The sequence below is a fragment of the Sus scrofa genome, chromosome 13 (genome assembly GCF_054392235.1).
Source record: "Sus scrofa isolate SSC_HxYL_T2T_F1_AM1 chromosome 13, Sscrofa_HxYL_maternal_Yorkshire_Landrace_v2.0, whole genome shotgun sequence".
NCBI lineage: Eukaryota > Metazoa > Chordata > Mammalia > Artiodactyla > Suidae > Sus > Sus scrofa.
Window position 1 is genome coordinate 173,934,370 of NC_139395.1, and position 17,465 is coordinate 173,951,834.

The following is a 17,465-nucleotide window of genomic DNA, read 5'->3' on the forward strand; positions in this document are numbered from 1 at the left end:
CTGTTTTTGTGCCAATACCGTATTGTTTTGATGACTATAGTATTGTAGTATTGTCTAAAGTCAGGAAGCTTGATTCCCCCATTTTTGTTTTTCAATATTGCTTTGGCTATTTGGGGTCTCTTGTGTTTCCATACAATTTTAAATATTCTGTTCTAGTTCTGTGAATAATGTCTTTGGTAATTTGACAGGGATTACATTGAACCTGTAGATTGCCTTGGGTAGTATAGTCATTTTGACAATATTGACTCTTCCAGTACAAGAGTATGGTATATCTTTCCATCTGTTTTGTTGTCTTTGATTTCTTTCATCAACGTTTTATGGTTTTCAGAGTATAGGTCTTTTGTCTCTTTAGGTAGGTTTATTTCTAGGTATTTTATTCTTTTTAATGTGATTGTAAATGTTACAGTTTCTCTGATTTCTCTTTCTGTTCTTTCATTATTAGTATACAGAAATACAGTTGATTTCTGTGTATTAATTTTGTAGCCTGCACCTTTGCCAAATTCATTGATGAGTTCTAACAGTTTTCTGGTGCTGTCTTTAGGGTTTTCTAGATATAGTATCATGTCACCTGAAAACAGTGATAGTTTTACTTCTTCTTTTCCAATTTGGATTCCTTTTATTTCTTTTTCTTCTCTGATTGGTGTAGCTGGGACTTCCAAAGCTACGTTGAATAATAGTGGTGAAGGTAGACATCCTTGTCTTGTTCCTGATATTAGTGGGATCTTTTCAGTTTTTCACCATTGAGAATGATGTTATCTGTGGGGTTTTCATATATGTTTTTTATTATGTTGAGGTAGGTTCCCTCTATCCCTACTCTCTGGAGAGCTTTTATCAGAAATGGGTGTTGAATTTTGTCAGAGGCCTTTTTCTGCATCTTTTAAGATTATCGTTTGGTTTTTATTCCTCACTTTGTTGATGTGGTGTATCACATTGATAGATTTGCAGATACTGAAGAATCTTTGCATCCCTGGGGTAAATCCTCCTGAATTATGGTGTATGATCCTTTTAATATATATTTGGATTCAGTTTGCTAGTATTTTGTTGAGGATTTTTGCATCTATGTTCATCAGTGATGTTGGCCTATAATTTTCTTTTCCTTTTTTTTTTTTTGTGCTATCTTTGTCTGATTTTGGTATCAGGGCCATGTGGCCTCATAAAATGAGCTTGGGAGTGTTCCTTCCTCCACTGTTTTTTGAAAGAGTTTCAGAAGAATAGGTGTTAACTCTTCTCTGAATGTTTAATAGAATTCACCTGTGTAGCCATCGGCTCCTGGACTTTTGTTTTGTGGAAGGTTTTTAATAACATTTTCAATTTTGGTACTTGTGATTGGTCTGTTCATATTTTCAGTTTCTTTCTGGTTCAGTCCTGGTAGGTTGTACCTTTGTAAGAATCTGTCCATTTCTTCTAGGTTGTCCATTTTATTGGCATATAAATCTCTTATGATCCTTTCTATTTCTGTGGAGTCTGTTGTAATTTCTCCTTTTTCATTTCTAATTTTATTGATTTGAACCCTCTCCCTTTTTTTCTTGATGAGTCTGGCTAAAGGTTTATAAATTTTGTTGATCTTTCCAAAGAACCAACTTTTGGTTTCATTTATCTTCTCTATTGTTTTCTTTCTATTTCAGTTGTTTCCATACTGATCTTTATGATTTCTTTCCTTCTGCTAGTTTTGGGCTTTGTCTGTTCTTCCTTCTCTGTTTTAGGTACAAGGTTAGGTTGTTTATTTGAGCTTTTTCTTCTTTCTTGAGGTAAGATTGTATTGCTATAAATTTTCCTCTCAGAACCACTTTTGCCATGTCCCATAGGTTTTGGGTCATTGTATCTTCATTGTCATTTGTCTCTAAGTATCTTTTGATTTCATCTTTGATTTCTTCAATGATCCATTGGATGTTCAGTAGTATATTGGTTAGCTTCCAGGAGTTTGTGTTTTTTGCTGTTTTTTTTTTTTTTTTTTTTTTTTTTCTTGTAGTTGATTTCTAGTTTCATAGCATTGTGGTTGGAAAAAATGCAGGGGATAATTTCAACTTTTTTTAATTTACCAAGGCTTGATCTGTGGCCCAAAATGTAATCTATCCTGGGTAATATTCCATGTGCACTTGAGAAAAATGTATATTCTCCTGCTTTGAGATGGAATGTTCTATAAATATCAGTTAACTCTATCTGGTGTAGAGTATCATTTAAGGCCTGTGTTTCCTTGTTGATTCTGTCTGGACGATCTGACTCTTGATGTAAGTGGGGTATTAAAGTCCCCTGCTATTATTGTGTTGCTGTCAATTTCTCCTTTTATGGCCGTCAGCAGTTGCCTTATATATTGAGGTGCTCCTATGTTAGGTACGTATATATTTACAACTGTTATTTATTCTTCTTGGATTGATCCTTTAATTATTAGGTGGTGTCCTTCTTTGTCTCTTGTGATTTTCTTCACTTTCAGACTGTATGTGTCCTTGGGTCTGAAATGGGTCTCCTGTAAACAGAATATATATGTAAACAATATATGGGTGTTGTTTTTGTATCTATTGAGCCAGTCTGTGTCTTTTGGTTGGAGCATTTAATCCATTTACATTCTGTAAGTATGGATGTGTGTATTTATTGCCATTTTGTTAATTGCTTTGAATTGTTACTTTGGGTCTTTTTTTCCTTCCCTTCTTTTGTTGTCTTCTCTTGTGATTTGCTGACTCTCTTTAGTGCTGTATTTGGATTGCTTTTTCTATTTTATGTGTGTGTGTGTTGTACTTATTATTTTGGTTTTCAGTTCTCTTATTTTTGAATGCATTTTCAATGTTCTGCATTTGTCTTCTCATGTCTGCTAGTCTTGATGTCATTTTTGTCAATGGGTGATTTTCTACCTTTGTATTATCTTTGTCTTTACCACTGATTTTATTCTTTTGAAATTTTTTTTGTTTCTAGTTGTGGCTTTTTCTTTTCTGCTTAAAGAAGTTCCTTTAGTAGTTGCTGTAGAACTGGTTTGGAGTTGCTGAATTCTTTTAGCTTTTGTTTGTCTGAAAAGTTTTTGATCTCTCCTTCAAATCTGAATGAGAGCCTTGCTGGGCATAGTATTCTTGGTTCTAAGCTCCTCCTCTTCATCACCTTAAATATATTTTCCCACTCTCTTCTAGCTTGCAGAGTCTGCTGAAAGATCAGTTGTTATCCTTAATGGTGTTCCTTTGTATGCTATTTGTTGATTTTCTCTTGTTGCTTTTAATATATTTTCCTTGTATTTAATTTTTGTCAGTTTGATTAGTATGTGTCTCACTTTGTTTCTCTTTGGGTTCATCCTGTGTGTGATCCTCTGTGCTTCCTCCGCTTGAGTGAGTATCTCCTTTCCCATATTAAGGAAATTTTCAGCTGTAATCTCTTCATATGTTTTCTCTGGCCCCTTTTCTCTTTATTTTCCTTCTGGAACCCCTATGATGTGAATATTGGTATGTTTAATGTTGTCCCAACTGGGGCTCTCCTCAGTTTTCATTATTTTCTCTTTATTTTTTTCCTGTGGCAGTTATCTCCACCACTTTATCTTCTACATCGCTTAATTCGTTCTTCTGCCTCCATTATCCTGCTGTTGATCCCTTCTAGTGTATTCTGCATTTCAGATATTGTGCTATCCATCTTAGTTTGCTTGTTCTTTAGGTCCTCTAACTCTTTGTTAAACATTTCTAATAACTTCTCTATCTGTGTCTCCATCTTTTTTCCAAGGTCTTGGATCATCTTTACTATCTATCATCACTCTGAATTCTTTTTCAGGTAAGTTACCTCTCTCCTCTCTGTTTAGTTGTTTTTGTGTATTTTTGTCTTGTTCCTTTGTTTGAAGATTGTTTCTTTGTTGTCTCGTAATGTTTAACTTTCTATATTTATTGTCCCCTTGATGACAGGTATGTAGATGCTGTCGTTGTTGCCTTGTCTTGAAGTTCACAGAGGTGTTAGTGGCTCATAGGTACCTAGAGCATGTGATGGGGATGGTGGCATTATGTTACCTCCCCTGAACCAAGGTGGCTGTTATGGCTGGGGTCTGTGTGAATGTTGGTAGTGGTTCACAGTTCACAGGATTGCTTTCTTGTGGGGGGGCGGTCAGGACTGGCTCCTGTGATTCCTCTTGCTTCCAGGATGCTCTCAGAACAGTTTCCTGTGATTGGCAACATCAGCAGTTGATCCCGCAGTCCTTCCCTTTGACAGGGAGGTTCTAGGGATTGCTCTCTGTAGCTGTAGGGGGAGGGGGGTAGGCGCCTTTCTGTAGTCACTTTGTTTGTCCAGTCTAAGAGGCCTTCTTTGTAGCCCCAGGGGTGGGGGCTTCTCCTTAACTGTTGCTAAAAGGCTTTCTCTATAGCTGAAAGGCCTGCACCATTCCAGTGGTCCTTTTTCCTGCCAGGCTGTTGATAGAGTGCTCCCTGTAGCTGTTGTGCTATAAACATGTGCACCAGTGGTCCCCTTTCAGCTCCTTTGGCTAGCCATGCAACATACTCTGCTTCTGCGGTCCCCTGATTGAATGTTGGCCAGGATCATGGAGGCTGTGCTTTTCCCAAGATCACTCTGCCAATTCACTAGGCTGTTTTGTGTCTCCTGGGCTATGTGCTTTGTTTCCAGGTTCACTTTACCCCTTCACTAAGCCTTTTGGGGCTTTCTACCTGCCCATCTGGCCTCTTTCAACTCCCAGCATCCTTTTGCTGTTTCCAAGTTCTCTTTCTCCATCTCTTGTGTAGATTGCAGCTTTTTGCCTACCCACTAGCCTTTTGTGATTCCTAGGACCTTTTGTGTGGTTTCTGAAACAGCTTTACCAGTTCAGTGGGCTTTTCACATCTCTCAACCCACCTAGGAAGACTCTTGCAGATTTCCAGGATTCTTTGTGCTTCTTCCAAGATACTTTTCGCTGTTCACTAAGCAAATCATGGCTCTGTGTCCATCCAGGAGGACCCTTGCAGAACCCATACAGTCAGTGCTGTTTTCCAAATCACCCTCTGTCCCTTAGGCAGATTGTGGTTCTGTGCCCTCCCTAAAGGCCCCTTTCAGAGTCCCTTCCCTCCGTGCTGTTTCAGAAATAACTTTCTGCACCCCCTAGGAAGTCTGCGGGTTTCTGTCAGCTCAGGAGACCCCCTGCAGAATTCTGGACAGTCTGCGCTGTTTCCAAAAACCCCTTTTGTCTCATAGGCCAATTACAGGTCTGCAATCACCCAGAAGCTTCCTTGTGGACTCCCAGGAGTATTCCCTGTTTCCGAGGTAACTTTCTGTACCCCTGTAGGGAGGTTGTAGCTCTATACCCTCCCCAGAGGGCACTTGTGCGATACTGCCCCTCCACACGCTGTTTCAGAATAGCTTTCTCCACCCCCTAGGAAATCTGGAGGTCTCCAGCAGCTCAGAGAGCTGGACCTATCCACTCTTTCCAAAATCATGATCTGTGTGCTAGGCCAATTGTGGGTCTGCACCCGCCTGGGGGGCCCCTTGCAAATTCCCAGGAGCTTTCCCTCTGTCCAGCGTGACTTTCTCCATTCTGGTAGGGAGATCAAGAGATCAGAGGGGACTTAGGGAATCTGGCTCTCCAAGCTGCTTCAGAAGTGACTTTCTCTGCCCCTATAGAATCTTAAGTTTTCTGGGAGCTCAGGAGACATCCTGATGAATTCCAGGCCCTCTGTGCTGTTTCCAAAAACAGCTTCTTTCCTGTAGGGAAAACGGAGCTGTCCACCACACCAAGGGCCATCCGAGATCCCCTGAGCCTTCTGCACTGTTATGTTAGTCACTTCAGTGTTCCCTCTCCCAGCTGCTTGCTGGGGCTGTGTGGACTGCGTTTTTCCCACATTCCCTCCATCTGCTCAAAGGGTACCCTCTGCTTGCTCCACTTTCTCTATAGTCTTAAGGGCTGTGGGCTGCTCTGCAGCTGATGCTAAGCAGCCATTGCTCAAGGGTAAAACCTGGAGCTGGGGAAGTTGGAGTCTTGCAATTTGAGAGCACTCGTGGAGGTTAAGGGTCTGGTGGATCCTGCCTCTTCTCTCCAGCTCCCCCTAACAATGGCATCTAGCCTCCAAGCCCAAAGGGGATTCCTCAGCTTACAACTTCAAATGTGGTTATTCTAGATTCCAGACCCTGCAGGCTGTCTGTAATTCTAGTTTTTCCCCAGGTAGCCAGCCCCGTTTTCTGTCTGAGTCTGATTTCCAGAGCTGGAATTTTAGTTCTCTGCTCCTGTCCATCCCCCATTATGGCTGGGAAGTGCAGGGCGATGATACTGACCATTTGTAGAGGACCGTTTCCATTTCAACTGCTTTAGTCTGATTGTTGTGTTCTCCAGTACTTCAAAGTTGCTCTGTCTCAGCTGGTCTCCTTGCTGATGTGGGGGACTTCTCAGGGTGCAGAGTTATGTTTGTTTGTTTGTTTTTTCCTCCTTTTCCAGCTCCCTCATGGGCGCCAGGTGTGGGTGCTGACCTACTTTGTTTTTCCCCCTTTTTTTTTTCTTTTTTCTTGTGTCCTACCCACTTTTGTGAATATTTTCTTTCTCTGTTGGAATCTTGGGTTCTTTGGTGAGACGTCAGCAAGTTTTCTGGTCAAGTAGTTCCACTTATAGATGTATTTTCAGTGGATTTGTGGGAGTAGGTGAGCCTCATGTCCTACTCCTCTGCCACCATCTTCTCTCCACACCACCATAGACTCTAATTTAGAAGTGCTTTTGAATCTAATAAATATGTATTTTTACTTGCATTAAGATAGCAAAGGATAAAACCTCTGGAGAGGTTCTGGATGCCTCAAAGGAAAATTCAGTTAGATGGTTCTGCATTTCAGTAACACATATGAGAAACTTCTTAATTTGTTAAAATAGGGTGATGTGCCTCACTTTTAAAATTAAAATTCCTTTACACTTATCTCCAGGGATATTTTTCTAATGATAAAAATCATTAACAGCTATTTGACATCATAAAAAATAACTTGTTTGAACTTAAGATTTATCCTGATTTGTTTTGAAAATAAAAGCTACAATAAGCAATGAGGTCCTGCTGTATAGTACAGGGAACTATATATAGTCTCTTGAGATAGACCATGATGGAAGATAAAATTATTAAGAAAAGGAGTATGTATGTCTTCCTATATTTACAATGTCGTACCAATTTCTGCTGTACAGCATAGTATATATATGTATGACTGGATCACTATGCTGTACAGCAGAAATTGGTACAACATTGTAAATCAACTATAATAAAACAAAGTATTTTTAAAATAAACAGAAAAGAAACAAAATAAAATCATCAGAAAGCATTCTGTGTATCTTTTTGCTGGAAGAAAGATAACCCTAAGGCTACTCCACCTTTAGCTCTACCTCCCACATCAGCCTTGAGAGATTCATTGTTCCCTCCAATCTGATGCTGGACCAGCACTTTGTGATGAGCTATGAATGCAAAGATGAAACAACAAGGTGCCTACTCTCTAGAAGTTGTGTGGACCCTGTAGAAAGCTCTAGAAGCTGAGTAGAAGTCAATAGGGAAGACAAACAAGCAGTTCAGTTACAAAGCAGAAACAGTGAAGGGAAAGAAGGGTACAAGGCAGAGTGGTAACTAAATCTGGGCAGTAGGGAAGAAGAGATGGTGCTTTGTGCTGCGTCCTGAGGGGTAAGGAGGAATTATCCCTCAGACAGGTCAGAGCAAGCATTCCCAGGAACAGAGCCACATGGGATGGTCATTCTCTTTCTGAACTTCACTGGCATATTTGCATCCAGTCAGCTTCACACCACATTTGTTTGTATATCACCTGTAAATCAGTTTGTTTAACAAACACCTTGATATGCTCTAAACAGAAGACACTTTTTAAAAGATTAATCAATTTTTCTTTTGCTTATGTGTCCCTTGCATTGCCTGGTAACATTAGGGCTTGTCCAGCATTCTGAATTCCAACAATTTATTCCTCCTTGCCTCTGTCTCCTGTATTTATCCTTCCATTTATTTTTGTTACCAACACTATTTGCACACAAGATGACTGGTCCATGTTATGGAGGAGTCTTTGGTGGCTGTGGAATGAAATGATGTTTAAACGAGTTAACCAGCCACAGACTGGTGCTACATAGTTGCTTTTTGAATGATTTGAATAATCCCTTTGTAATAGTCTAGACATGGTAAGTCATGATCATTTGGAGCTGGGTAAATTATCACAAAAGAATTCTTTTCTTATCAGTGATGCTTTTTAAGACCATTAGGTTCTTGAAGCAGGTTTGCTTCTGCCATGAAGCTCCACTCACCACAATCTCCCCTCAAAACTTTTGGCTCTGGTGTGGCAAAGTGTAACAGAATTATTTTTTTTTCTTTTCTTTTCTTTTTTGGTGGAAGAAGATCTGTGGCAGTTTTCCCTTTTAGAATGGATATAATAAATGCAGCAGTTCATTGTTCCCTAATGTCTGTTCTCCTTTCTTCCATATTAATAGATCATCTCATTTTTACCTTACATAAGATTATCCTGAATAAATATTCCATTTTCTACACTCCTTTGCAGTTGGTTGTGGTAATGTGACTAAATTCAGAGCATGGGATATAAGAGGGTGATTGAAGCAACTGCAAGGTTGACTTCTGTAGAAGAAAGCATGTTCTTTCCTTTCTGATTTTCCCTCCTTCCCCCGGCTAGAATGTGGCTGTGGTGGTTAGCCATCCTGGACCTTGGAGATGAGGGCCACACCTCAGGGTGGAAGAGCAGCAAGATAGAAGGAAACTGGGCTGTGACTGGGGCCACCACACTAGCCCTAGTCTGCTTATGCTTGGAGCTGTTATGTCAAAGAGAAAGAACTGTTCCAGTTAAGCTATGATTATGTTAGGTCTCTGTTTCAGCAGCATGTTGGGGGATAAAAAGTTATGAAGTTTAAACAGTGTCAGCTGAGTGATATGAACAAGATGAGAACCGTACTTTTAAAGGTATTTAATAAGACGTTTTTTTTCAAATCAGTACAAAAATTTAAATACAAAAATGATTTGCTATTGACAAGTCTCAAATCTATCATGGAAACTCAAAAAAAGTTACCAGTCTGTTCACCATTCATGGTATCCTGTAAAATACTTGAGAACAGTCACCCACTATAGACATTCTTTTCCCCTGTGGGATGTCATACTGCATTAAAACTCTGTATTTAAATAACAATATTATCAATTTGGTTCATTTCACATGGAAAAGTTCTAGTTAATTTTGAATTAAATAGGGATTGTAACACTATCCCTAGACTTTAGAACATGTGGTTGTTTCATATGCTTTTATACTAAATGTGTCAACATGATGTGCAGCACTCAAAAGGGAAACATAGATACATAGACAATTATTTAAAACTCTTTTTTTAAATTAAATGGAGTAATTCATTTAGCTCTGAGATTAGCACCATTGTAGAATACACAGTATCTGGCATAGATTTTGCTCCTTTCCTATCTAAAAGTTAGAAGCATATGCCTGATAATACACACATGCACAAATGTGCACTTGGACTTACACACACACACACACATGCATACACACACACAGGAAATTGAGTAGCAACCAATAAATAAGTTGGAAGGTATTTGAAAAGTGAAATTTGGTTTTCACTAAAGAGATACTTTCTCTCTTGGTGGAAATTAAAAGCCCATACATGTACAGATAAATACAGTTTTATAAATCAGCTGATCTGATTTGCTTCCAAGGTATTTGAATGCAGCTATTCAGCAGACAGAGCCCAGTGGATCCATGTGGCCATCCTAGTCATCAGCCCAAAACCAGCATCTTCAAAACCAACCCAAAGGATATTTGGCCACATAAATGCTCTCTGCTTTGAAAATGAAGGCTGGGTGGGATGTCTTTTTGATGGGAAAAATTTGTCATGTAATTAGTTATAAATAAGAAACCATGTAGTAATGAACTCATTTCTCTTTTTAAGAAATTGAGAAGAAATGGTGCTTGTATACCTTATAGGGAAAAAACCGATATTAGGCTGAGGAGAATTTTCATGATAGTTAAAATGATTCATATTTGACATAGACACAATTCCATGTGTGTTTATACCGTATTTATTTGTGTATTTCCCCATCTGTACCTGTCTCCTCATTTCCTCAATCTTAATTTTGAGGAAGAGATACAAGATTCCATCACCATAGCCCCACATTGATTCCCCCCAGTGGCTTATAATGTTGCAGCAGACTCATAGCCAACTTGAGATGCTTTGTCTGTGTTTTGAAACCAGATTTGAATGTGTGAAGCAATTAGTATGTAACTGAGAGAAAACCTGGAAAAATATTTATTTTTCTCTTTAAAGTTGTATTGATTCTTGTACTTATGGAGTGACATAAAAAGCATGCCCTTTGACATTCCAGATTGCTCTTCCACAGATTGCTTCTAAAGAAATAGTTCTTTTCCTGCATTTTTAGTACCTACAGCAGGAAGTAGTACATTTACTTTTTAGATGTAAACCTTCAGAGATTATTTTTTTTAAAAAAAATTATTTTCCTGTGTAATTCTGGCACTCTGCCCTTCTTCCCAAATAAAGGATGGCTTGGACTTAGGAAATTCACTTTCAAATCTTAGGTGACATACTAATTAGCATATATACTACCCAGGGAAATTTCTTCCAAATGTAATAGCTACTGAAAAGTGCTGATATCCCCTTCATGAATGAAGCCTCATTGTAGTCATTTGAGTGTAGGCAAAGGAGGGGGATTATTATATGCATGTATACACAACTAAGTACTGCTATTGACAATTAACATTCCACAAAACTGGAAAGTTATTGTGGGAGAAGGTTATTTTTTTCTTATAACTTCCAGGTGTTTGTATTAGTTGGGTCATAGTGGAAATTACATGGTGAAAAGAAGAAAGAAAAACAGTCACAAGGAAAAAAAAAAAAAAAAAAACGAAAAACAGGCAAAAAGGACCCTTGGGGAATAAATGAGTTGATTCCTGCTCACGTCTCCCAGTTGGTTTGTTAGGTCCCTGTGGGCACTGTCTTAAGCCCCACAAAAGTGTCTCATCCAGTGCTAGGCACAGAGAAGGCACGAGTAAATATACTACAGTTGATCAATTCATTTGCTGTTCTAGGGACACTAGACACATAGTTCTGAGTAGGACTCTTGTTGTAAAAGACACAGCCTCCAACAGGGGAGCAATATCCCTTGGACCAAAGCCCTACCCTGGTTCCTGTCCCCCCTCACTGGAGAGGAGCACTGCAGAACTCCCCATCATCCCATGGCAAAATATCCGCACAAATACAGAGGAAATTATGCAAGTAAATACGGTATGTAATTGTTATCATTGACATTTCTTTAAGCCATATTTATAAATATTTCAAAGTAAACAATATGAGTGAGTGACTTTGATTAGCTATGATCTTTCATACTGAAATACTTTGATCTGAATAAGCAGGTTATCATGGAAGCACATAACATACAACAGCTAATATGATTCCAGTGGGTACAACACAAGTGTCAGTACTTGATACATAAATCTATCCCATCATTTTCAATTACAAGCTGCTGCACGGAGCACTAAACATGCATCTTAGTTTTTATTTGTACATGATGGTTCAAATTTTCACTTAAATACAACTTTCCAACTATGTAAATATCTTGAAGCAATTGTGTTTCTCATTTGGATTTTTTGGTGCATCATTTTCTTCTATTAAATCTCTCTCTTGTTTTCTTTTTTACATGGGATACAATAAATATCCTGAAAAAGAGGAATGGACGTACTGCCCAGCATACAGTCCTGCAGCCTGTTCAGAGGGCATCTGGAGGAACACCCGGTCTCCAGGCCGGAGCAGCAGCACTGCACTCCCGGACGCCTGGTCCAGGAAGCCCTTTTTGTACTCGTCATACGTGTACATCACAGGTTCGTTGTTCTTGAACAAAGCAACCCACACGTTGCCCCCCTTGCAATGAACGTGGTATGCAAAGTAGTAGACCCCAGGGACCTCACAGGTAAAGATGCCAGTCTGCGGGTTGTAGTTTTGTCTGCCGTTATAGAGCAGTTTGTCAAACTTCACCGGGGCCCCCACCGGTGGGAAAGGTGCAGTCAGCTCAGCAGTAAAGGCAGGCATCTCATAGGCTGGCCCTCCATTCTTGCCTTTCTTAGCACCATAGGCGTGAGGGGGTTTCGCCCCATCAATCCCCAACCCCATATCTGGCAGATACTCTCCATGTGGGGGTGGTGTTGGGGGCATCACAGCTGGGGGGCCTGGGGGCCCTGGAGGGCCTGGGGGCCCTGGAAGGCCTGGCTGGCCTTGGGGACCAAGGGCACCAGGCTTCCCTGGGGGGCCATGAAGTCCTGCTACTCCGGGCTTCCCTACTCCAGGGAACCCAGGGGGTCCTGGGAGACCTGGTTCCCCTTTGGGGCCTGGAATTCCAGGTGGTCCAATGGGGCCACTAGGACCTGCAATCCCTGGGATGCCCGGGGGGCCCTGTAAACCCTGATCCCCTGGGATTCCTGGTTCTCCCTTTGGTCCAAGCAGCCCTGGGGCACCAGGAAGCCCCGGCAAACCTTTGTGCCCAGCTTCTCCCTTGGGCCCTATGGGACCTGGCAAACCCCTCATGCCAGGAGGCCCTACTTCACCAAGGAAACCTGGCTTTCCTGGGAATCCCTGAAGCCCTGGTTCACCCTTGGGACCTGGTGGTCCCTGTGGTCCCACAACCCCACCTTCTCCTTTGGGTCCAGGAAAACCAATAGCACCTGGAGGGCCCATGGGACCTGGGATTCCAGGCAGGCCTGGCTCTCCTGGGGGACCCCCCAATCCAGGGGCACCTACCGGTCCTTTCTCCCCTCTTGGTCCCAGAGCCCCAGGAAGACCCCCTACACCCCTGTCGCCTTTGGGTCCTGGGAAGCCTGGTTTCCCAATTCCTGGAAGGCCTGGAGGTCCTGGCAGCCCTGGCAGTCCTTGCTCCCCTTTGCCACCTGGGAATCCTGGCTGCCCAGGGATCCCATCCTGACCTGGTTTTCCAATTCCAGGAATCCCAGGAGGTCCTTGAACCCCTGGGACCCCAATGGGGCCTTGTGGCCCAGGTTCACCTGGAGGGCCTGGCTTGCCCAGGGGGCCCTGGGGCCCAGGGAAGCCTGTCACTCCTGGTTTGCCCACTCCTGGAAGTCCAACAGGGCCAGGCGGGCCATGCATTCCTGGAGGACCCTTTAGGCCTGGCAGACCTGGCATCCCAAAGCCCTTCTCTCCTTTAGGACCCTGAAGGCCTGGAGGTCCTGGTGGTCCTTTGGGTCCTCGCTCACCTTTGGCACCTGGTTGCCCTGGTAACCCTGGCCCACCTGGCTTCCCAATGCCGGGAAGTCCATGAGGCCCTGGAGGTCCTTGTGGTCCTGGGATCCCCATAGGCCCGATCTCCCCTTTGGGTCCAATTTCACCTTTTGCCCCAGGCATTCCCATGGCTCCCGGCTTTCCTGGCATTCCAGGCATTCCTGGCTTTCCAATTCCTGGATATCCCTGTGGCCCTGGTTTTCCTTTGATTCCAGGTATCCCCTGACCTGGTAAACCAGGGGGCCCAGGTGGTCCTCTTGGTCCAGGCTCTCCACGGGGACCTTGCTCCCCTCGTAAACTAGCTAGTGGTATTTCTACTGGGAAAGAGCATAGAGAGAAAAAGGGAAGAAAGGAAAAGAGGCGGGGGGGGGAGAGAGAGAGAGAGAGATTGGTTAATATTGATTATCCTTCACTTCACTCATTACTTAGTTCTGACACATTTGCCTATTACTTATTAAAAGGAAAGACTAGGAATAATGTGTTCATTTCCAGGACCATATGTTATCAGTACTCAATGGACAGTCAAGCTGATAACTTCTTTGTCGAATTTGAAATATTGTCTGGAGAACTGATATCCGCAGCTGCTTTTATCAATTGTTAGTTAAGTAAAAAAGCTAAAAAGTAATGAGGAAACATTTTTCCCAGTACAAAACTTGGCGATATTATGGTGTGTTCACTATAAAGAGTTCAAAGAAGGATAAAGAAAAGTCAAAGTTGTCATATTTGCCTAGAAGCCCACTACTCAGAGATAATCACTTGACATTTATATGTAATGCCATCTCATGTGTTCTAAGTATATTTTTATGTGTATTTTAACCAATTTTTAGTCATTTTTCATTTTTTTTTCTATTTTTCTCTACTTAATGTTATACTTTATTTTTCCGTGTCCTTGAATTTTAAATAATATATGGCAAAGTAGTGTTTCCTCTTGTGCTGAAAAATAGTATGATATAGGGGATGAAGGTCATTATCATGTGGACTCAGAGAAGAATAGAAGAATTTTATTTTGTATGTGGTTTAATAACATCTGAAACATCTGTCCTCTTAGAGTCAAATTGGTTTGCTTAATTTCTTTAATATGCTGTAGGATTTCCTGAGCCTCAATATTAATTCTTTAATAAGGTATTCATCACTTGCAAATTTGGTTTTTAAATGGGTTAAGGATCTGGCGTTGCCAAGAGCTGTGGTATATGTCACAGATACAGCTCGTATCTAGCATTGCTGTGCTATGGTATAGGCCAGTAGCTGTAGCTCCAATTTGACCCCTAGCCTGGGAACTTCCATATGCTGCATGTGTGGCCTTAAAATTTTTTTTTGGTTTTTAAACAGAAGTGAATAAGGTATTTTAGAATGATGAGCAATGTGGATAAGGAATTAAGGTGGGATTAGAGCAGAAAGCTCAGCTTCTCTTTCTGGCCTTGAAATGAGATTTTGATGGGCTTGCTTTAGCCATCAGCATCTCTGCTTGTCTATCTGTACAGCAAGAACAGTACACACACACTAAAAGATTAAATAATAGATGTGAAAGCATTATGCTTTCTCGAATTGTTATCATATACAAAGCACATGTTATTAAATTGATTATATTCTACTTTGTAGAGAAACATACTCTAGATCCCCCATGGTACTGGGAGTAATGAATAATATAAAGAAATGACATTTATGGTCCCTAAGTCTTATTTTAACCTGACCATTGTATTTTCCACTGAGCAACTGTCAGGGAACAAGATAGAACCATAGAACTCATATTTTTTTTTTACAAATTCCTCAGTTGCAATCTGGTACCCATTTGAATAAGTATAGGAAGTGCCAAATCCAGGCAAGCAATTCAAGAAAGGAAGGAAAAGAAATGGCTGAGACAATCCCCTATAAAGTACCTATAGTACTAGTAAGGTGTGCTATTTTTTTTTTTTTTCCTTTCCTTTTTAAGGCTGCATCTGTAGCATATGGAAGTTCCCAGGCTAGGGGTTGAATCACAGCTGCAGCTGCCAGCCTGTGCCACAGCCACAACAATGCAGAAGCTGCCGCGTCTGTCTGCGACCTATACCACAGCTCATGCGTGGCAACATTGGATCCTTAATCCTCTGAGCAAGGTCAGGGGTTGAACTGGCATGGATACTAATCAGGTTCATAACCTGCTGAGCCGCAACGGGAACTCCAAGGTGTGCTATTTTTAAGTAGCTCCTATGTCAAGGGCATGGCTGGGGCAAGGTCACCTCTTATTCATCAGGAATCCCTAATGTCTAGCATGTGCCTGGAGAATACTCTGTTCTTACTTAGGTTTTGCTGAATGACTAACTGTAGCAACTTTTTTTAACTGTTTGTTTTGTACTTTTACTTACCTTATATCATTGACTTTAAATAACCTTACTTTACAAATGAAACAAGTAGTTTCAGAGATGTTAAACGACTAGATTTCTTTCACTTCAGGTCTCTAGGCATCTAGGCCTATTAGTGCAAAACCTAGCAATTTCCCAGAAGTAGTGCCTCCTGCTTTTCAGGGACCCTTGAGAATGGCCTCCGCTTCCTCAAAGGGAATTGCTACTCTGACTGCAATTCCTTTCCTGCAAGTGCTAAATTTCCTAGAACTCCAGATGAACCAGCTAAGATTATAAGAAAGTATCTCTTGCAGTGATTGGCATCTTGCAGGTATTGAATAACTAATGACTATGCCTGGAAAGTAATGGAGAGATTTTCAGGTATCATCTCTCACTGCAGTCTGTTCTCTTTAGGTTCCTTCTGTTGAGTTATAGACTGGCATGTGTAGTAGCTTAACTAGAACAGTCTTTAAAACCACTTATATTTATCTGACAGCTAGTTTACAAAGTGCTTTCTAGTGATTTTTTTCTTTAACAGAGCAGTTTCTTATAACATTGTTCAAGTTCTGAAGACTGACATCACATTTCTTTTTTTTTTTAATCACCACTTTATCTGCTAGCATCTGGCCCAGAGCTTGACACAAAAATAGATGTTCATTAGTTGCTGAATGTTTGAATAAAGAAATCATGAATAAAGCAATAAACTATTAAATATGTTTTGTCTCAGTTGATGCTGTTGAAATAATAAAGCATAACAAAATCATAATTTTGCCTGTCTTCCTTTAGGAATGGAACTTTTCAAGGATAGAATTTAGAATCCAGTAGGTATTTAATGACTTAAGTTATGCATGCTAAAATTAAAATATCTAAAATTTAGCTTCCTGCTCCCCACACCATCTCACACTTTAGGACTTTGGAAAGCTGCTGTCTTATAACAGCACCAGAATGTGATGTTACCTTTGCCTTTCTTGGGTGCCGCTTCCTTGCCCATTCTTGGTGCCGGCTGAATTTCCTTCATATACTGGGGTAGGTGTGGATACTCTTTGCCATACTGCATGTGTGGCAGTTCCTTGCCCACATTAAGGCCATCTTTTCCCAAAGGAATGTGAGGTACTTGCTGGCCCAGGGGCTGGTATTGCGGAATTTGTGGTGGGATCTGAGGAGGAATTTGAGGTGGCAGTGGCTTGATTCCATAGTAGGCACCAGCTTGGATGAGCTGGATGGAGCCCAGGGAAATGGTAAGCAGCACTCCCAGCAGCTGCAGAGGGGCAGGTGGCCCAGCCATCACCTGTGGAGGAAGGTGTACACGGACATGGTGAAGACCAGCAGGGCAAGTGATTGGAGTTTGTTTGGAGAAAAAAAGGAGAAAAAAGAAAAGGGAACATAGTCTTTATCAGCTGAACTTCATGAGTAGGAGACAAATGGGAAGGGAGATGTTACTTTTCATTAGAAAACAAACAGACAAAACCCAGGAAACAGTAGGATCTGTCAAATGAAGGCAGTTGGTGGAATTGCAGGCTATGGGAGAGACTGCTAGTTTCCCCTGACCATGAATTCTACCCTCTTCCATAGTATCAGAACCCCTGACTTTTAGCTGAAACAGAGCAAGCCTAGAATGAGGACAGTTTAGCTAGATGTGGCCCTGTGACAAAGTTCCTGCCGATTGGGTGTGATCACGGGTGCAACTTCCAAGAAGGATCCTAAAGGGCAGTGGCCATGCTCTCTTGCTCCTTCCTCCTGGCTGGAATATGGCTATACTGCCTGGAAATGGACCAGACACCTTGGACCATGAAGTGAAAGCTGGGAACTGAGGGTGCTAGAGCAATAAGCTGGTAGAAACCTCAGGCTTGGTTGAACTTGGAGGTTCCATACATTAATCCTTAAGTCTGGGATTTGTTTATGCAAGGGAGAAATAAAGATTTAATACCTTTTTTTCTTTTTTG

General features: G+C 41.3%; 1 protein-coding gene across 2 annotated transcripts in view; it reads right to left on the reverse strand.

The window, feature by feature from the left end:
- Positions 1-8,856: 8,856 nt before the first annotated feature.
- Positions 8,857-17,465, reverse strand: part of COL8A1 (collagen type VIII alpha 1 chain) — a 158,749-nt gene continuing 150,140 nt past the window's right edge. Inside the window, exons 3-4 of one of the 2 annotated variants that reach the window (XM_001926443.7) lie at positions 16,480-16,810; positions 8,857-13,518 (exon numbers count right to left, since the gene is read on the reverse strand). In XM_001926443.7, coding sequence (XP_001926478.1) covers positions 11,612-13,518; positions 16,480-16,807 — 2,235 coding nt within the window. In that variant the 5' untranslated portion in view covers positions 16,808-16,810 and the 3' untranslated portion in view covers positions 8,857-11,611. Of the gene's footprint in view, positions 13,522-16,479; positions 16,811-17,465 lie in introns of both variants that reach the window. The other variant, XM_005670255.4, reaches the window with a different exon arrangement.